The sequence below is a fragment of the Somniosus microcephalus genome, chromosome 2 (genome assembly GCF_052327205.1).
Source record: "Somniosus microcephalus isolate GS21.2 chromosome 2, FLI_Smic_1.0, whole genome shotgun sequence".
Taxonomy (NCBI): domain Eukaryota; kingdom Metazoa; phylum Chordata; class Chondrichthyes; order Squaliformes; family Somniosidae; genus Somniosus; species Somniosus microcephalus.
The window spans coordinates 389717390-389739600 of NC_140988.1; the positions used below are offsets into that span (position 1 = coordinate 389717390).

Sequence of the window (22211 nt, forward strand, 5' to 3'; positions counted from 1 at the left end):
GAGCTTGAGCGGCGGCTGCAGTCACTGCTGTGCATCCGCGAGGCTGAGAGCTACGTGGATAGCACGTTTCGGGAGGTGGTCACCCCACAGCTTAATAGTGTGCAGGCAGAGAGGGAATGGGTGACTGTCAGACAGAAGAGGAGGACCAGGCAGATAGTGCAGGAGTCCCCTGAGCCCATCTTGCTCACCAACCAGTATTCGGTGCTGAGTACTGGTGAGGGCGATGGTTCCTCTGGGGAGTGCAGCCAGAGCCAAGTCCACAGCACCATGGAAGGCTCAGCTGCACGGGGTGGGGAGGGGAGAGCAATAGTGACAGGGGATTCAATAGTTAGGGGAGCAGACAGGCGTTTCTGCGGCCGCAGATGTGACTCCAGGTTGGTATGTTGCCTCCCTGGTTCCAGGGTCAAGGATGTCACTGAACGGCTGCAGGGCATTCTGAGGGGTGAGGGTGAACAGCCAGAGGTCGTGGTCCATATCGGTACCAACGACATAGGTAGGAAGAGGGATGAGGTCCTGCAGGCAGAATTTAGGGAGCTAGGAAAGAGATTAAAAAGCAGGACCTCAAAGGTAGTAATCTCCGGATTACTCCCAGTGCCACGAGCTAGTGAGTATAGAAATAGGAGGATAGTGCAGATGAATGCGTGGCTGGAGAGATGGTGCAGGAGGGAGGGCTTTAGATTCCTGGGACATTGGGATCGATTCTGGGGGAGGTGGGACCTGGACAGGCCGGACAGGTTGCACCTCACAGAGCCGGGACCAATCTCCTCGCAGGGAGGTTTGCTAGTGCTGTTTGGGAGGGTTTAAACGACAGTAATTTGGCAGAGGGATGGGAACCAGGATGTAACATTAGAAGGGAGAAACAAAGTGCACAAAGGATTGGGAGAGACGGATAGTACTCCAAATAGTAAAGACCTGTTAAAAGTTATTCTTGTTGTCTGTGTCCAGTGATTGATCCTAAGCATAACTGGGACACACAGACTCAACACCTGCTGTACATGGTCCATGTCTCTGAGGCATACAGCAGGGCAGGTATCACTACTGCTCTGTAGACCATGAGCTTAGTGCCGGGTTTGAGGTCCTGGTCTTCAAACACTCTCTTCCTCAGGCGACCGTAGGCTGCACTGCCACACTGAAGGCGGTGTTGGACTTCGTCATCGACGTCTGCCCTTGTTGACAGTAGGCTCCCAAGATATGGAAAGTGCTAAGGACCTGCGGGAAGGAGGGAGGAGGACAGTAGGAGTATGTTTGTGTGTGTGTGCTAGGCCGATGGAGCAGAGCTTGGTCTCCAATCGTCTTGGATCCCCTTGCCATTGGACCAAGACCTTGCTCTGTCAAGCCCGTGCGGTAGCTGGTGTGAAACGGCCACCCCACGTTAAAAGAATTTAAGCACAGGCATCTTCCACCCTTTAAAATGAAGTTCGGGACCTGGAACGTCAGGGCCCTCATGGACAACCCCAACAGTTTCAGACCGGAACGCCGTACTGCTATCGTTGCCCGAGAGCTCAGACGTTTCGATATAGACATCGCCACCCTAAGTGAGACCCGGCGGGCAGGGGAAGGCCAGCTCAAGGAGCAAGGCAGTGGTTACACCTTCTTCTGGAAAGGCAAACCTGAAGAAGAACGCCGCCTCCATGGGGTCGGCTTCGCCATAAACAATGAGCGAGTTGAACGTCTCCGAGACTCCCCTTGTGGAATAAACGAATGCCTCATGACTCTACGGCTCAGCCTAGCCCGGAACCAGTGCGCTACGGTCATCAGTGCGTACGCCCCAACACCGGAAATCACAGCCCGGAACCAGTGCGCTACGGTCATCAGTGCGTACGCCCCAACACTGGAAATCACAGACCAGAACCAGTGCACTACGGTCATCAGTGCGTACGCCCCAACACTGGAAATCACAGACCGGAACCAGTGCACTACGGTCATCAGTGCGTACGCCCCAACACCGGAAATCACAGCCCGGAACCAGTGCGCTACGGTCATCAGTGCGTACGCCCCAACACTGGAAATCACAGACCGGAACCAGTGCGCTACGGTCATCAGTGCGTACGCCCCAACACTGGAAATCACAGCCCGGAACCAGTGCGCTACGGTCATCAGTGCGTACGCCCCAACACTGGAAATCACAGCCCAGAACCAGTGCGCTACGGTCATCAGTGCGTACGCCCCAACACCGGAAATCACAGCCTGGAACCAGTGCGCTACGGTCATCAGTGCGTACGCCCCAACACTGGAAATCACAGACCGGAACCAGTGCACTACGGTCATCAGTGCGTACGCCCCAACACTGGAAATCACAGCCCAGAACCAGTGCGCTACGGTCATTAGTGCGTACGCCCCAACACTGGAAATCACAGCCCGGAACCAGTGCGCTACGGTCATCAGTGCGTACGCCCCAACACTGGAAATCACAGCCCGGAACCAGTGCGCTACGGTCATCAGTGCGTACGCCCCAACACTGGAAATCACGGCCCGGAACCAGTGCGCTACGGTCATCAGTGCGTACGCCCCAACACTGGAAATCACAGCCCGGAACCAGTGCGCTACGGTCATCAGTGCGTACGCCCCAACACTGGAAATCACAGCCCGGAACCAGTGCGCTACGGTCATCAGTGCGTACGCCCCAACACTGGAAATCACAGCCTGGAACCAGTGCGCTACGGTCATCAGTGCGTACGCCCCAACACTGGAAATCACAGCCCGGAACCAGTGCGCTACGGTCATCAGTGCGTACGCCCCAACACTGGAAGGCACAGCCCGGAACCAGTGCGCTACGGTCATCAGTGCGTACGCCCCAACACTGGAAATCACAGCCTGGAACCAGTGCGCTACGGTCATCAGTGCGTACGCCCCAACACTGGAAATCACAGCCCGGAACCAGTGCGCTACGGTCATCAGTGCGTACGCCCCAACACTGGAAGGCACAGCCCGGAACCAGTGCGCTACGGTCATCAGTGCGTACGCCCCAACACTGGAAGGCACAGAGACCAAAGAGGAATTCGACTCCAGCCTCGAACAATCCCTGTCCCGAGTCCCAACGGGCGACAAGCTGATCCTCCTTGGCGCCTTTAACACCAGAGTGGGAAAGGACACAGACCTCTGGGGAGGTGTGATCGGCAGAGAGGGGTAAGGAAAGCCAACTCCAATGGTACCCTCCTCCTGTCGAAATGCTTAGAACATGGCCTCATCATAACCAACGCCTTGTTCCGTCAGAGAGACAAGTACAAGGCTTCATGGCAACACCCTCGCTCCAAGCACTGGCATCTGCTGGACTACGTCATCGTCCGAGCGAGGGACCACAAGGACATCCGCATCACCCGCGCCATGACAGGAGCTAACGACTGCTGGACAGACCACCGCCTAATCCACTGTGTCATCTCCATCAATGTAGCCCCAAAATAGCGGCGGCAACAGAAGCAATGCCGCAGGAAAATCAACGCTGGAGCACTCAAAGACCCCGCTAAGGAATCCCTATTCAGCCTGCGCCTCACAACCAACCTGACGACTCCCAGTGATGCAGAGACACAGAGTGCCCACAGTGCCTGGTCTGCACTCAAGGCCTCCATAATCAGCACCTGTGAAGAGACACTCGGTCACTCGACCAGGAAACACCAAGACTGGTTCGACGAGAACGACCAGCAGGTCCAGGAGCTAATAAGCCGCAAGCGCAAGGCATTTCTGATCTGGAAAAAGCAACAGAACTCGAGAGCAAGAAAGCAGCTCTACAGACGCCTGAAGGCCGAGGTCCAACAAAAAACTCGCGACCTAAAGAACAGATGGTGGGTGGAGAAAGTGCAGGAGATCCAGCAGCTAGCCGACAACCATGACGGGCGTGGATTCTTTAGCGCAGTCAAGATCATCTATGGCCCAAGCACCCAGGGTCCTACCCCACTGTGGGCCAAGAACGGAGAGGTACTCATCAAGGACAGAGAGGCAGCCAGTGCCCGCTGGAAGGAGCACTTCGAAGATCTCCTTAACCGAGACTCTGTCATCGACGCGAGTGTCCTCAACTCCACCCCGCAGCATGCTACCCACCACCATCTCAGCACAACCCCAGCCCGGCATGAGGTTGAAAAGGCCATCTGACAACTGAAGAACAACAAGGCCTCAGGAGCAGATGGAATCCCCGCCGAGGCGCTAAAACATGGCGGAGAAGCACTATTGGCGCGAACACATGAACTCATTTCTCTTATTTGGAAGGAGGAGAGCATGCCAGGGGATCTCAGAAATGTCGTAATCGTGACCATCTTCAAGAAAGGTGACAAGTCCGATTGCGGTAATTACAGAGGAGTCTCCCTGCTGTCTGCCACAGGGAAAGTCATCGCAAGAATCCTCCTCAATCGCCTTCTCCCAGTGGCTGAAGAGCTCCTCCCAGAGTCGCAATGCGGATTCCGCCCACTAAGGGGCACAATGGACATGATCTTCACCACGCGTCAATTACAACAGAAATGCAGGGAACAGCACCAACCGCTGTACATGGCCTTCTTTGATCTCACAAAGGCCTTCGACACCGTCAACTGTGCGGGATTATGGAATGTCCTCCTCAAATTCGGCTGCCCTCAAAAATTTGTCACCATCCTCCGCCTGCTTCACGACGACATGCAAGCCGTGATCCTGACCAACGGTTCCACCACAGACCCAATTCACGTACGAACCAGGGTCAAGCAAGGCTGTGTCATTGCACCAACGTTCTTCTTGATCTTCCTGGTTGCAATGCTCCATCTCACCCTCAGTAAGCTCCCTGCTGGAGTGGAGCTAATCTACAGAACAAACGGGAAACTGTCCAACCTCCGTCACCTCATTGAATTACAGACGACGCTTGCGTATGCGCTCACTCGGAGGTCGAACTCCAAACCATCGTCAACACCTTCACCGAAGTGTACGAGAGCATGGGCCTTACACTAAACATCCGTAAGACAAAGGTCCTCTACCAACCTGCCCCTGCCACACAGTGCTGCCCCCCAATTATCAAAATCCACGACAAGGCCTTGGACAACATGGACCACTTTCCATACCTTGGGATGTTACAGTGCTGGAGAGGGAGGATGTCCTGGAGGGGTCAAGGACAGAATCTATTTGGTTAGTGTTAAGAAACAATAGCGGTGCCATTACACTACTGGGTGTATTCTATAGACCACCAACTAGTGGGAACGATATGGAGGAGCAAATTGCAGAGAAATTACAGAGAGGTGCAGCAACTATAGAGTAGTGAGAATGGGGGACTTTAACCATGAATGTTTTTCGATGCTTTGGCAACATAAGATGTACCTTGTCATGCTAATAAAGCGATTTGAATTGAAATTGAATTGAACTATCCTAATATAGACTGGGATAGTAATAGTGTAAAGGGAAGAATTTCTGAAGTGTGTTCAGGAGAACATTCTTGACGTTTCCGGCCCAACAAGGAAGGAGGCATTGCTGGATCTGGTTCTGGGGAATGAGGTGGGTCAAGTGGAGCAAGTGTCATTAGGTGAACATTTAGGGAACAGTGATCATAGTATCATAAGGTTTAGACTAGCTATGGAAAAGGACAGGGAGCAATCTAGAGTAAAAATACTTAATTGGAGGAGGGCCAATTTCAGTGGATTGAGAACACAATTGGCCCGGGTAAACTGGAATCAAAGATTGGCAGGCAAAACTGTAATGGAACAATGGGCTGCCTTTAAAGAGGAGATGGTTCGGGTACAGTCGAGGTACATTCCCACGAGGGGGAAAGGTGGGGCAACCAAAGCCAGAGCTCCCTGGATGATGAAAGAGATAGAGTGTAAGATGAAGCAGAAAAAGGGGGTGTATGACAGATATCAGGTTGAAAATACAAGTGAGAACCAGGCTGAATATAGAAAGTTCAGAGGGGAAGTGGAGAAGAAAGTAAGAGGGGCAAAGAGAGAGTATGTGAATAGATTGGCAGCGAACATAAAAGGGAATCCAAAAGGCTTCTATAAGCATATAAATAGTAAACGGGTAGTAAGAGGAGGGGTGGGACCGATTAGGGACCAAAATGGAGACCTACGCATGGAGGCAGAGGGCATGGCTGAGGTACTAAACGAGTACTTTGCATCTGTCTTCACCAAGGAAGAAGATACTGCCATAGACATAGTGAAAGAGGAGGTGGAGATACAGGATGGGATAAAAATTGATAAAGAGGAGGTACTAGAAAGGCTGGCTTTACTTACAAAGTAGATAAATCACCAGGAGCGGATGGGATGCATCCTAGAATGGTGAGGGAAGTGAAGGAGGAAATCACGGAGGTACTGGCCATAATATTCCAATCCTCCTTAGATACAGGGGTGGTGCCGGAGGACTGGAGAATTTCAAATGTTACACCCTTGTTCAACAAAGGGTGTAAAGATAAACCCAGCAACTACAGGCCAGTCAGTTTAACCTCGGTAGTGGGGAAGCTTTTTAAAAACAGTAATCAGGCACAAAATTAACAGTCACTTGGATAGGGGTGGATTAATTAAGGAAAGCCAGCACAGATTTGTTAAAGGCAAATCATGTTTAACTAACTTGATCGAGTTTTTTGATGAGGTAACAGAGGGTTAATGAGGGCAATGTGGTTGACGTAGTGTACATGGATTTCCAAAAGGCGTTTGATAAAGTGCCACATAATAGACTTGCCAGCAAAGTTGAAGCCCATGGAATAAAAGGGACAGTGGCAGCATGGATATGAAATTGGCTAAGTGACAGGAAACAGAGAGTGGTGGTGAACGGTTGTTTTTCAGACTGGAGGAGGGTATACAGTGGTGTTCCCCAGGGGTTGGTTCTGGGACCACTGCTTTTCTTGATATATATTAATGACTTGGATGTGGGTGTACAGGGCACAATTTTAAAATTTGCAGATGACACAAATTCTTGGAAGTACAGTGAACAGTGAGGAGGATAGTGATCGACTTCAGGAAGACACAGACAGGCTGGTGAAATGGGCGGACACGTGGCAGATGAAATTTAACACAGAAAAGTGTGAAATGATACATTTTGGTAGGAAGAACGAGGAGAGGCAATATAAACTAAAGGGTACAATCCTATGAAGGGATAATTACAGCCCTAGCCCTTTTGGGCTACCCCAGATCAGGCGTATTCCCCAGACGTTCACCCTCAACTTAAGTTAGAGATAGCCGAATTCCATAAGACGCTTAAATGGGTCTAAAGGTTCAGACTATCTCTCCCTAAAGGAAAGGAATGACTGAAGATGTTACCGTCCTCTGGATAGTACTTTTAATAAGTTGAACTAGACTGTAACCTTCCGGATATTATGAGGGTCCGGAATACCCCCCCAGATTTCTGCAACTCCTTACAAAAGAGTGTACAGAATTTGTGGGTTCGCGAGTCTATACAGATTCACTCTTTGAGACAATTCTAGAAATATATAGTTTTATTTAAGAGCCGGCATTCAGTTAACATCTGTTGAATCAGTCGCAACATTAACAATTCAAAGTACAATTAGCTTACATTTCTTATTTCTCAGAGATCCTTATTCTCAAATCTTTACTTCGTTATATTTCTTATTTCTTATTTCTAAATCCAGAACCTCCACCAAAAATCAATCACTTTGATTTACCCGAGACTCATAGATAAAAACTTACAGAGATGCCTCTGGAAAGTTGAGAAATGCCCTGCCCGTTCAGCGAATTCTGATGTTCTGTTAAAAAGGTCCTATTTTTATACCCTTTTGGCTTTGGTTTCTTCTTTGATGTTCTCTGCTGATGTCAGCTAATTGTCTTTATTGATACCTCTGTTTGAATGCTTCCTTTGAATGCTTTCTATGTTATTATCAATTCAACTATTGCATGCATAATTATTTCTCTACTTTTAGGTGTTCCAAAAACCATCATAAAAACAATGACAGCTATGGTTTCTGTTTGATGTCTTTCTTGCCGAAGATTCTTCATTCATTTCTTAATATTGGCTTAACTGCTTTTTAGCAGACATTTTGACTCCGTTCTGCTTCAAGTTTAATACAAACACAATGCAATTGCTTGGTGTCATCTATTGAAGTTATATCTTCAAAGTCTTGTTGGTATGGTTTTTACTATATGTAAATCAAAACCACTTTAACTGTGTGTTTACTTGTTTTCTAGCTATCTCAATTGGTTGCATATTTAATCTTATGGTTCCTGTCATCCAAGTTTAACATAAAACTATTTGACCAGCAGGTGTTTCTTTTCTTGATGTCATGTTTCAAAGGCACATGCCTCTTTTAATGTTTGTATTTCTGTTTTATCGTGTTAGCTCTTCACACTCTAAACTGTGTCTCTCATTGTGTTGGTTGCAAACCATAGGCCTTTCGGAAGCACCAATGGTTTGCTTCAATCTTTCATTGTTTTAGAATATTTAACTAATTCCCATTTCAAAGCTTGTTTACAACTTTGTTATCAACTGATCTTTATCTCAGGAGCCTGTATTTCTGTTCACAGCCTGTCTGCTGAGACTTGTGTCTTTTAAACCCAGTATGTCTTTTATTAATAAATTAGAAATCTGTTCATAGTATCGTGTATTTCCCTGAATCATGACTATTCCTTCACACCTAAAGGGGGTGCATGAACAGAGAGACCTGGGGTTGTATGTGCACAAATCATTGAAGGTGGCAGGGCAGGTTGAGAAAGCAGTTAAAAAGGCTTACAGGGTCCTGGGCTTCATAACTAGAGGTATAGAGTACAAAAGCAAGGAAGTTATGATGAACCTTTATAAAACACTGGTTCGGCCTCAACTGGAATATTGTGTCCAATTCTGGGCACCGCACTTTAGGAAGGATGTGAAGGCCTTAGAGAGGGTGCAGAGGAGATTTATGAGAATGATTCCAGGGATGAGGGACTTCAGTTACGTGGATAGACTGGAGAAGCTGGGGTTGTTCTCCTTAGAGCAGAGAAGATTGAGAGGAGATTTGATAGAGGTGTTCAAAATCATGAGGGGTCTGGACAGAGTAGAGAGAAACTGTTCCCATTGGCAGAAGGGTCGAGAACCAGAGGGCACAGATTTAAGGTGATTGGCAAAAGAGCCAAAGGCAACATGAGGAAAAACTTTTTTACGCAGCGAGTAGTTAGGATCTGGAATACACTGCCTGAAAGGGTGGTTTTCAAAAGGGAATTGGATAAGTACCTGAAGGGAAACAATTTACAGGGCTATGGGGAAAGGGCGGGGGAGTGGGACTAGCTGAAGGGCTCTTGCAGAGAGCCAGCACAGGCTCGATGGGCCGAATGGCCTTCTTCTGTTCTGTAACCATTTTATGATTCTATGGTGAGCCTCCTTCTTGAACTGCTGCAGTCCGTGTGGTGAAGGTGCTCCCACAGTGCTGTTAGGGAGGGAGTTTCAGGATTTTGACCCAGTGACGAAGAAGGATCGACGATATACTTCCAAGTCAGGATGGCGTGTGACTCGGAGGGGAACTTGGAGGTGGTGGTGTTCCCATGCGCCTGCTGCCATTGTCCTTCTAGGTGGAAGAGGTCGCGGGTTTGGGAGGTGCAGCCGAAGAAGCCTTGGCGAATTGTTGCAGTGCATCTTGTAGATGGTACACACTGCAGCCACGGTGCGCCGGTGGTGGAGGGAGTGAATGTTTAAGGTGGTGGATGGGGTGCCAATCAAACAGGCTGCTTTGTCCTGGATGGTGTCGAGCTTCTTGAGTGTTGTTGGAGCTGCACTCATCCAGGCAAGTGGTTTACACAGAGCTCACTGGGATCTTTGCAGACCTTATTTTGTGTTAATATTTTTCACCCTTTAGGTGCCAGACCTGCACCTACTGCCTGTTTTGAAGATGTGAATGCTGCTGGGAATGATTATGGGAACTGCGGGAAGGATAGTGAAGGAACCTTCGTGAAATGTGAAAGGAGGTGAGTGTAAGGGAGAGGGCGTGAGGAGCAATCACTGAGATATTGGGCGCGACGAATGAGAACATAAGAAATAGGAGCAGGAGTCGGCCATACGGCCCCTCGAGCCTGCTCCGCCATTCAATAAGATCATGGCTGATCATCGACCTCATTTCCACTTTCCCGCCCGATCCCCATATCCCTTGATTCCCCTAGAGTCCAAAAATCTATCGATCTCAGCCTTGAATATACTCAAAGACTCAGCATTCACAGAATCATAGAATCAGAGAAATTTACAGCACAGCAGGAGGCCATTCGGCCCATCTTGTCCGCGCCGGCCAACAAAGAGCTATCCAACCTAATTCCACTTCCTAACTCTTGGTCCGTAGCCTGTAGGTTCCGGCATTTCAAGTGCATATCCAAGTACTTTTTATATGTGATGAGGGTCTCTGCCTCTACGACCCTTTCAGGCCGTGAGTTCCAGACCCCCACCACCCTCTGGGTGAAAAACATTCTCCTCAACTCCCCTCTAATCCTTCTACCAATTACTTTAAATCTCTGCCCCCTGGTTTTTGACCCATCTGCTAAGTGAAATAGGTCCTTCCTACCCACTCTATCTAGACCCTCATAATTTTATACACCTCAATCAACCTCCCCTCAGTTTCCTCTGTCCCAGCCTATCCAATCTTTCCTCATAGCTAAAATTCCCCAGTCCTGGCAACATCCTCGTAAATCTCCTCTGCGCCCTCTCTAGTGCAATCACATCCTTCCTGTAATGTGGTGACCAGAACTGCACGCAGTATTCTAGCTGTGGCCTAACTAGTATTTTATACAGTTCAAGCATAACCTCCCTGCTTCTATATTCTATGCCTCGGCTAATAAAGGCAAGTATTCCGTATGCCTTCTTAACCACCTTATCTACCTGTTCTGCTACCTTCAGGGATCTGTGGACATGCACTCCAAGGTCCCTCTGATCTTCTGCACTTTTCAGTGTATTCCTTGCCTTGTTAGCCCTCCCCAAATGCATTACCTCACACTTCTCCGGATTGAATTCAATCTGCCACTGCCCTCTGGGGTAGAGAATTCCAAAGATTCATCACCCTTTGAGTGAAGAAATTTCTCCTCATCTCAGTCTTAAATGGCCGACCCCTTATTCTGAGACTGTGACCCCTGGTTCTAGACTCCCCAGCCAGGGGAAACATCCTCCCTGCATCTACCCTGTCAAGCTCTGTAAGAATTTTATACAATTCAATGTGACCACCTCTCATTCTTCTAAGTTCTAGGGAATATAGGTCTAGTCTACTCAATCTCACCTGTAGGAATCCGCCTGGTGAACCTTCGTTGCACTCCCTCTATGGCAAGTATATCCTTCCTTAGGTAAGGAGACCAAAACTGTCCACAATACTCCAGGTGTGGTCTCACCAAAGCTCTAAATGATTGTAATGTTCTCTGGTTCCACTCTAATCTCCGACCATTGCCTTGTATCCCTCACCATCCATGTCTCAGTCACCCATCAACCCTCACTGCCTCCTGCACCCCAAAGAAAAACCTTCCCACAGGTCACCACCAACCTCAGACCCTCACTCAGCCTCCATCACTCCCTCACTTCGCCATGGTACCCCTGCCTCTGTTGGGTGCCTCCATCACTCCCTCACTTCGCCATGGTACCCCTGCCTCTGTTGGGTGCCTCCATCACTCCCTCACTTCGCCATGGTACCCCTGCCCATGTTGGGTGCCTCCATCACTCCCTCACTTCTACCTTTGCCCTTGTCCCTGGAAAAACAGTCAGTGTTTTCCATCCTAGCCGTTCCCCTGGGTATGACCCCTCACCTGCCCTCCCTTCAGTCCAACGGACCTAGGCTTGAGAGTATCTGGTGGACAACTCATTTAACCGTCCATTGCCAGATCTGACTGGACCACATCAAGCTCTGTCAGATCTCACTCTCTCCCATTTCAGTGGGATGAGGACGGATCTGGCCTGGATAGACTGGAATCAAAGATTGGCAGGCAAAACTGTAATGGAACAATGGGCTGTCTTTAAAGAGATGGTTCAGGTACAGCTGAGGTACATTCCCACTAAGGGGAAAGGCAGGGCAACTAAAGTCAGGGCTCCCTGGATGACAAAAGAGATAGAGAATATGATGAACCAGAAAAAGAACGCGTATGACAGATGTCAGGTCGAGAACACATCTGAGATTCAGGCTATATATAGAAAGGTCAGAGGGGAAGTGAAAAAGAAAATAAGAGGGGCAAAGAGAGGGTATGTGAATAGAATGGCAGCCAACATAAAAGGGAATCCAAAATTCTTCTATAGGCTTATAAATAGTAAACGGGTAGTAAGAGGAGGGGTGGGGCCAATTAGGGAGGAAAAGGGAGACCTACGCATGGAGGCAGAGGGTATGGCTGAGGTACTAAACAAGTACTTTGCATCTGTCTTCACCAAGGAAGAAGATGCTGCCAAAGTCATAGTGAAAGAGGAGGTAGTGGAGATACTGGATGGGATAAAAATTGATACAGAGGAGGTACTCGAAAGGCTGGCTTTACTTAAAGTTGACAAATCACCAGGAGCGGATGGGATGCATCCTAGGATGCTGAGGGAATTGAGGGTGGAAATCGTGGAGGTACTGCCCATAATATTCCAATCCTCCTTAGATACAGGGGTGGTGCCAGAGGACTGGAGAATTGCAAATGTTACACCATTGTTCAACAAAGGGTGTAAAGGTAAACCCAGCAATTACAGGCCAGTCAGTTTAACCTCAGTAGTGGGGAAGCTTTTAAAAACAGTAATCAGGGACAAAATTAACAGTCACTTGGACAAGTGTGGAATAAATAAGGAAAGCCAGCACGGATTTGTTAAAGGCAAATCATGTTTAACCAACTAGATGAGGTAACAGAGGGTTGATGAGGGCAATGCGGTTGACGTAGTGTACATGGATTTCCAAAAGGCGTTTGATAAAGTGCCACATAATAGGCTTGCCAGCAAAGTTGAAGCCCATGGAATAAAAGGGACAGTGGCAGCATGGATACGGTATTGGCTAAGGGACAGGAAACAGAGAGTAGTGGTGAACGGTTGTTTTTCAGACTGGAGGAAGGTACACAGTGGTGTTCCCCAGGGGTTGGTTCTAGGACCACTGCTTTTCTTGATATATATTAATGACTTGGACTTGGGGTGTACAGGGCACAATTTAAAAATTTGCAGTTGACACTAAACTTGGAAGTATAGTGAACAGTGAGGAGGATAGTGATAGACTTCAGGAAGATATAGACAGGCTGGTGAAATGGGCGGACATGTGGCAGATGAAATTTAACACAGAAAAGTGTGAAGGTGGCAGGGCAGGTTGAGAAAGCAGTTAAAAAAGCTTACGGGATCCTGGGCTTCATGAATAGAGGCATAGAATACAAAAGCGTGGAAATTATGATGAACCTGTATAAAACACTGGTTCGGCCTCAACTGGAGTATTGTGTCCAATTCAGGGCACCGCACTTCAGGAAGGATGTGAAGGCCTTAGAGAGGGTACAGAAAAGATTTACGAGAATGATTCCAGGGATGAGGGACTTGAGTTACGTGGATAGACTGGAGAAGCTGGGGTTGTTCTCCTTGGAGCAGAGAAGATTGAGAGGAGATTTGATAGAGGTGTTCAAAATCATGAGGGGTCTGGACAGAGTAGATAGAGAGAAACTGTTCCCATTGGTGGAAGGGTCGAGAACCAGAGGACACAGATTCAAGGTGATTGACAGAAGAAACAAAGGTGACGTAAGAAAAAACTTTATGGGGGGTGGGGTTTTGGGGTGGGGGGGTGGGGGGAATCTGTTTTGAGGGACTTCTGGGCTTCCCGAATGTCCTGCAGTTACTGCAGGACCTCTTTAAATCTCTTCTGTAGGTTTTCAGCCCACACCAGCCCCTCATCCCTCCTCCGGTATAACCAGAGGTGGGCGAGTTCGAGGCAGCTCCCTTCCTCCGCCAGATTTGTTGCATTTTAACCTTTGACACTCCCCCAACCCACCCGCTGATTGGGGGCTAAAATTCAGCCCAATATGTTTAGGGTGGATTAAAAGATTATCTTGTAGAGGGGTTGCGGCGTCGAGGGGTTGCGGCGTAGAGGGGTTGCGGCGAAGAGGGGTTGCGGCGTAGAGGGGTTGCGGCGTAGAGGGGTTGCGGTGTTGGATCGTCCTGTGCAATAGGCTATTGGCTGCTGCGTTGCATGTGATCTCCAATCCCCTCAGTGAATTGTCCCCTGTCGATGTAACTAACAATGGGTCTAATGTTCACTGGTGTCTCTGCAGTGATGCGATGTGTGGGAAGATTCAGTGTCAGAGCTCGGCCAAGAACCCCAAGGAGCGCAATACCGTTTCCATAGATACGACCATCCGATTCAACGGCAGGGAGGTGAAGTGTCGCGGGGCGTACCTGTACTCAACCGAGAATGGCCAGGAGGACCTGCCGGATCCCGGCCTGGTCAGAACTGGCACCAAGTGTGGGGATGGCAGGGTAAGGATCAAGCTTGACAGACGTGTGCAGCCCTGGGGGTGGAGGGGAACTGATGATGATTGCGTGTGTGTGGGGGTTATGTTATAGAATGGGGTGGGTTATATTAAGGGTGTTGGTACTAGATACGGTGCAGGGCGAGTGCCACACTACAGATTGTTTACACGGGAAAGTCCAAGTTCATATCCTGCTCCTGTTTTAAGGCAGTTTCTTGGAATGTTGTCATATACACTCACTGTGGATACTGGGTGTGAGCGGGCACTGGGTGTGAGCGGGCACTGGGTGTGAGCGGGCACTGGGTGTGAGCGGACACTGGTTGTGAGCGGGCACTGGGTGTGAGTCGCACTGGATGTGAGCGGGCACTGGGTGTGAGCGGGCACTGGGTGTGAGTCGCACTGGGTGTGAGCGGGCACTGGGTGTGAGCGGGCACTGGGTGTGAGCGGGCACTGGGTGTGATATATTTTCCAAACTAGTAAAGTGTGAGACATTAATGAGCCGCGTTAGTTCTTGCTGTGATTTGACGCTCTCTCTGTCCAGGTCTGCAGAGACAGGCGATGTCAGAACGCCTCCTTCCTCGATGTCACCAAATGTGTGGAGAAGTGTCACGGACACGGGGTAAGCAGCTCACACTCGCCCCTCCTCACACTCGCCCCTCCTCACACTCGCCCCTCCTCACACTCGCCCCTCCTCCTCACACTCGCCCCTCCTCACACTCACCCCTCCTCCTCACACTCGCCTCTCCTCCTCACACTCGCCCCTCCTCACGCTCGCCCCTCCTCACGCTCGCTCCTCCTCACGCTCGCTCCTCCTCACACTCGTCCCTCTTCACACTCGCTCCCCCCACACTCGCCCCTCCTCACACTCGCCCCTCCTCACACTCGCCCCTCCTCACACTCGCCCCTCCTCCTCACACTCGCCCCTCCTCCTCACACTCGCCCCTCCTCCTCACACTCGCCCCTCCTCACATTCTCCCCTCCTCACACTCGCCCCCCCTCCTCACGCTCGCCCCTCCTCACGCTCGCCCCTCCTCACGCTCGCCCCTCCTCACGCTCGCCCCTCCTCACGCTCGCCCCTCCTCACGCTCGCTCCTCCTCACGCTCGCTCCTCCTCCTCACTCTCGCCCCTCCTCACACTCGCTCCCCCTCACGCTCGCTCCCCCTCACGCTCGCTCCCCCTCACACTCGCCCCTCCTCCTCACTCTCGCCCCTCCTCACGCTCGCTCCCCCTCACGCTCGCTCCCCCTCACGCTCGCTCCCCCTCACACTCGCCCCTCCTCCTCACACTCGCCCCTCCTCACACTCGCCCCTCCTCACACTCGCCCCTCCTCACACTCGCCCCTCCTCACACTCGCCCCTCCTCCTCACACTCGCCCCTCCTCACGCTCGCTCCCCCTCACGCTCGCTCCCCCTCACACTCGCCCCTCCTCACACTCGCCCCTCCTCACACTCGCTCCTCCTCACTTTCGCCCCTCCTCACGCTCGCTCCCCCTCACGCTCGCTCGTCCTCACACTCGCCCCTCCTCCTCACACTCGGTCCTCTTCACACTCGCTCCTCCTCACACTCGCCCCTCCTCACACTCGCCCCTCCTCACACTCGCCTCTCCTCACACTCGCCCCTCCTCACACTCGCCCCTCCTCACACTCGCCCCTCCTCACACTCGCCTCTCCTCACACTCGCCCCTCCTCACACTCGCCTCTCCTCACACTCGCTCCTCCTCCTCACACTCGCCCCTCCTACCACTCACCCCTCCTCACACTCGCCCCTCCTCACACTCACCTCTCCTCACACTCGCTCCTCTTCCTCACACTCGCCCCTCCTCACACTCGCCCCTCCCCACACTCGCCCCTCTTCACACTCGCCCCTCCTCACACTCGCCCCTCCTCCCACTCGCCCCTCCTCACACTCGCCCCTCCTCACACTCGCCCCTCCTCACACTCGCCCCTCCTCCTCACACTCACCCCTCCTCACACTCGCCCCTCCTCACACTCGCCCCTCCTCCTCACACTCGCCCCTCCTCCTCACACTCGCCCCTCCTCACACTCGCCCCTCCTCACACTCGCCTCTCCTCACACTCGCCCCTCCTCACACTCGCCCCTCCTCACACTCGCCCCTCCTCACACTCGCCTCTCCTCACACTCGCCCCTCCTCACACTCGCCTCTCCTCACACTCGCTCCTCCTCCTCACACTCGCCCCTCCTACCACTCACCCCTCCTCACACTCGCCCCTCCTCACACTCACCTCTCCTCACACTCGCTCCTCTTCCTCACACTCGCCCCTCCTCACACTCGCCCCTCCCCACACTCGCCCCTCCCCACACTCTCCCCTCCTCACACTCGCCCCTCCTCACACTCGCCCCTCCTCACACTCGCCCCTCCTCACACTCGCCCCTCCTCACACTCGCCCCTCCTCACACTCGCCCCTCCTCACACTCGCCCCTCCTCCTCACACTCACCCCTCCTCACACTCGCCCCTCCTCACACTCGCCCCTCCTCCTCACACTCGCCCCTCCTCCTCACACTCGCCCCTCCTCCTCACACTCGCCCCTCCTCCTCACACTCTCTCCCCCTCCCACACTCTCCTCACAGACTCACCCCCCCTCACACTCACCCCAGGGGAATTCCGGCTATTTCACGGATCAGTGATCCAGCAACTCCAGGAGCATTTCCCCCAAACTGGGAATTGTGGTGGGAGTTCGCCCCCCTCGATCGAGGGAATGTGTGTGTGGGGGTGACTTTGTGATTGTGGTACAGGCCCAGCAACCCAGAGTCCATGAGTTCACAGCCCACCATCAATTCCACACCTCTGGTGATTGGTGGACCAGGTCCCATTCTCATGGCCTGCCAGGCGGGAACGCAGTGACAGCGTTCATGGAGCCCAACTTACCAGCCCTCCTCCAACAGGCCTGCTGCTGCTCTCCACCTATTTCCCCCTCCGAAACATCGCCCGTCTCCGCCCCGCCTCAGCTCATCCGCTGCTGAAACCCTCATCCATGCCTTTGTTACCTCTAGACTTGACTATTCTAACACACTCCTGGCTGGCCTCCTACTTTCTACCCTACGTAAACTTGGGGTTATCCAAAACTCGGCTGCCCGTGTCCTAACTCGCACCAAGTCCCGTTCACCCATCACCTGGGGGTCGGGGTCAGGCGATGAGGTCAAAGGTTGGGTGATGGGTTTGGGATTGGGTGATGGGTTTGGGATCGGGATTGGATGATGGGTTTGGGATCGGGATTGGGTGATGGGTTTGGGATTGGGATTGGATGATGGGTTTGGGATCGGGATTGGGTGATGGGTTTGGGATTGGGATTGGGTGATGGGTTTGGGAGATGGGTTTGGGATTGGGATTGGGTGATAGGTTTGGGATTGGGATTGGGTGATGGGATTGGGATTGGGTGATGGGTTTGGGATTGAGTGATGAGGTCGGGATTGGGTGATGGGGTCGGGATTGGGTGATGGGTTTGGGATTGGGATTGGGTGATAGGTTTGGGATTGGGATTGAGTGATGAGGTCGGGATTGGGTGATGGGGTCGGGATTGGGTGATGGGTTTGGGATTGGGATTGGGTGATGGGTTTGGGATTGGGTGATGGGTTTGGGATTGGGATTGGGTGATAGGTTTGGGATTGGGATTGGGTGATGGGATTGGGATTGGGTGATGGGTTTGGGATTGGGATTGGGTGATAGGTTTGGGATTGGGATTGGGTGATGGGATTGGGATTGGGATTGGGTGATAGGTTTGGGATTGGGATTGGGTGATGGGTTTGGGATTGGGTGATGGGATTGGGATTGGGTGATGGGTTTGGGATTGAGTGATGAGGTCGGGATTGGGTGATGGGGTCGGGATTGGGTGATGGGTTTGGGATTGGGATTGGGTGATGGGTTTGGGATTGGGATTGGGTGATGGGTTTGGGATTGGGATTGGGTGATGGGTTTGGGATTGAGTGATGGGGTCGGGATTGGGTGATGGGGTCGGGATTGGGTGATGGGTTTGGGATTGGGATTGGGTGATGGGTTTGGGATTGGGATTGGGTGATGGGTTTGGGGTTGGAGTTGGATTAGTTCAGGGTTGAACTCAGTTTTGAGATCTTCATATTTACTCTATTAACAGGTTTGTAACAGTAACAGGAACTGCCATTGTGACCCACACTGGGCGCCTCCCTACTGCGATAAACCTGGACTAGGAGGCAGCATCGACAGTGGCCCCGTGCACAGAGACAGTAAGAGTCACTTCTCCACAGTAATCAATACAGCCATACAACGGACTACTACTGTCCCGCTGCATCAAACCCTGGGCGCAAAAACAGCCCAGGCAGACTGGCCGAGGCCTCCAGACACATTCACACACAACAGTCAGACCCTCAATGCTGCTGTGATGTAGTGCCGGTTGGAGAGTTATTGGGCAGTGCGATCCTCTGTCCCACTCGCGATCCTCTGTACACTCGCGATCCTCTGTACACTCGCGATCCTCTGTCCACTCGCGATCCTCTGTCCACTCGCGATCCTCTGTCCACTCGCGATCCTCTGTCCACTCGCGATCCTCTGTCCACTCGCGATCCTCTGTCCACTCGCGATCCTCTGTCCACTCGCGATCCTCTGTCCACTCGCGATCCTCTGTCCACTCGCGATCCTCTGTCCACTCGCGATCCTCTGTCCACTCGCGATCCTCTGTCCACTCGCGATCCTCTGTCCACTCGCGATCCTCTGTCCACTCGCGATCCTCTGCCCACTCGCGATCCTCTGCCCACTCGCGATCCTCTGTCCACTCGCGATCCTCTGTCCCACTCTCGATCCTCTGCCCACTCGCGATCCTCTGCCCCACTCTCGATCCTCTGCCCCACTCGCGATCCTCTGTCCCACTCTCGATCCTCTGTCCCACTCTCGATCCTCTGTCCCACTCGCGATCCTCTGTCCCACTCTCGATCCTCTGTCCCACTCGCGATCCTCTGTCCACTCGCGATCCTCTGCCCACTCGCGATCCTCTGCCCCACTCTCGATCCTCTGTCCCACTCTCGATCCTCTGTCCCACTCTCGATCCTCTGCCCCACTCTCGATCCTCTGCCCCACTCTCGATCCTCTGCCCCACTCTCGATCCTCTGTCCCACTCTCGATCCTCTGTCCCACTCTCGATCCTCTGCCCCACTCTCGATCCTCAGCCCCACTCTCGATCCTCTGCCCCACTCTCGATCCTCTGCCCCACTCTCGATCCTCTGCCCCACTCTCGATCCTCTGCCCCACTCTCGATCCTCTGCCCCACTCTCGATCCTCTGCCCCACTCTCGATCCTCTGCCCCACTCTCGATCCTCTGCCCCACTCTCGATCCTCTGCCCCACTCTCGATCCTCTGTCCCACTCGCGATCCTCTGTCCACTCGCGATCCTCTGTCCCACTCGCGATACTCTGTCCACTCGCGATCCTCTGTCCCACTCACGATCCTCTGACCACTCGCGATAGACTTTCCCGGTGTCGGACAGTCCTGGTGTCGGACACTCCCGGTGGTGGACACTCCCGGTGGTGGACGCTCTCGGTGTCGGAGGCTCCCGATGTCGGAGGCTCCCGGTGTCGGACACTCCCGGCGGTGGACACTCCCGATGGTGGACACTCCCGGTGCCGGACACTCCCGGTGCCGGACATCCCAGTGGTGGACACTCCCGGTGTCGGACACTCCCGATGGTGGACACTCCCGGTGCCGGACACTCCCGGTGGTGGACACTCCCGGTGGTGGACACTCCCGGTGTCGGACACTCCCGGTGTCGGACACTCCCGGTGGTGGACACTCCCGGTGTCGGACACTCCCGGTGGTGGACACTCCCGGTGGTAGACACTCCCGGTGTCGGAGGCTCCCGGTGTCGGAGGCTCCCGGTGTCGGAGGCTCCCGGTGTCGTAGGCTCCCGGTGTCGGAGGCTCCCGGTGTCGGAGGCTCCCGGTGTCGGAGGCTCCCGGTGTCGGAGGCTCCCGGTGTCGGAGGCTCCCGGTGTCGGACGCTCCCGGTGTCGGACGCTCCCGGTGTCGGACGCTCCCGGTGGTGGACGCTCCCGGTGGTGGACACTCCCGGTGGTGGACACTCCTGGTGGTGGACACTCCCGGTGCCTGTGGCTATTGCTGGGTTGTAGGGGAAGGACTGCGTATTTCATGGATTCACACCTCCGCTCTCCCCACAGATCAGACGGCTCTGTTGATTGGACTATTATTCACCTTCTTCGTGCTGATCCCCGCCGTCCTGATCAGCCTTTTCTGCTGCTACAAACACAGGGCGGGGCTGGGGCAAAGGTGGAAGGATTTCCGGGAAAAAACAGCCAAGGCGGACAGGTAAAAAAGGAACTGAATTCACCGAGCCTACGTCACCCCAAGCCATCGTCACACCGAGCCCGCATCACACTGTGTCACACCGAGCCCCATCACACTGAGCCCCCGTCACACTGTGTCACACCGAGCCCGCGTCACACTGTGTCACACTGAGCCCCCATTACACTGAGCCCCCGACACACCGTGCCCCCATCACACTGTGTCACACCGAGCCCCCGTCACACTGAGCCCCCGTCACACCGAGCCCCCGTCACACTGAGCCCCCGTCACACTGTGTCACACCGAGCCCCCGTCACACTGTGACACACCGAGCCCCCGTCACACTGTGTCACACGAGCCCCCGTCACACTGTGTCACACGAGCCCCCGTCACACTGTGTCACACCGAACCCCCGTCACACTGTGTCACACCAAGCCCAAGTCACACTGAGCCCCCGTCACACTGCGCCCACGTCACACTGAGCCCAAGTCACACTGAGCCCACGTCACGGTGTCACACTGTGCCCACGTCACAGTGTTACACCGAGCCCGTGTCACACCGAGCCCCATCACACTGAGCCCCCGTCACACCGAGCCCCCGTCACACTGTGTCACACCAAGCCCAAGTCACACTGAGCCCCCGTCACACTGCGCCCACGTCACACTGAGCCCACGTCACACTGTGTCACACCGAGCCCACGTCACAGTGTCACACCAAGCCCAAGTCACACTGAGCCCCCGTCACACTGCGCCCATGTCACACTGAGCCCAAGTCACACTGTGTCACACCGAGCCCACGTCACACTGTGCCCACGTCACAGTGTCACACTGTGCCCACGTCAAAGTGTGCCCACGTCACAGTGTTACACCGAGCCCGTGTCACACCGAGCCCCATCACACTGAGCCCCCGTCACACCGAGCCCCCGTCACACTGTGTCACACCGAGCCCCCGTCACACTGTGTCACACCGAGCCTGTGTCACAGAGCCCAAGTCACACTGAGCCCCCGTCACACTATGTCACACCAAGCCCACGTCACACTGCGTCACACCGAGCCCGCGTCACAATGTGTCATACCGAGTCCGCGTCACACTGTGTCACACCGAGCCCGCGTCACACTGTGTCACACCGAGCCCGTGTCACACTGTGTCACACCGAGCCCGTGTCACACTGTGTCACACCGAGCCCGTGTCACACTGTGTCACACCGACCCGCGTCACACTGAGCCCGCGTCACTCTGTGTGACACCGATCTCACGTCACACTGTGTCACACTGAGCCCCCGTCACACTGTGTCACACTGAGCCCACGTCACACTGTGTCACACTTTGCCCACGTCACACTGAGCCCAGGTCACACTGAGCCCACGTCACAGTGTGCCCACATCACACTGTGTCACACCGAGCCCACGTCACACTGTGTCACACCGAGCCCACGTCACACTGTGTCACACTGAGCCCACGTCACACTGTGTCACACCGAGCCCACGTCACACTGAGCCCCCGTCACACTCACACCGAGCCCCCATCACAGTGTCACACCGAGCCCCCGTCAGTGTCACACCGATCCCGCGTCACACTTTGTCACACCGAGCCCGCGTCACACTGAGCCCGCGTCACACTGTCACACTGAGCCCGCGTCACACTGTG

General features: G+C 53.3%; 1 protein-coding gene across 1 annotated transcript in view; it reads left to right on the forward strand.

Annotated features, from left to right (window-relative positions):
* Positions 1–22211, forward strand: part of adam19a (ADAM metallopeptidase domain 19a) — a 279529-nt gene that overhangs the window by 212235 nt on the left and 45083 nt on the right. The window contains exons 16-20 of the mRNA XM_085967554.1: positions 9716–9824; positions 14085–14289; positions 14824–14901; positions 18393–18501; positions 20442–20589. Coding sequence (XP_085823680.1) covers positions 9716–9824; positions 14085–14289; positions 14824–14901; positions 18393–18501; positions 20442–20589 — 649 coding nt within the window. The remainder of the gene's footprint in view (positions 1–9715; positions 9825–14084; positions 14290–14823; positions 14902–18392; positions 18502–20441; positions 20590–22211) is intronic.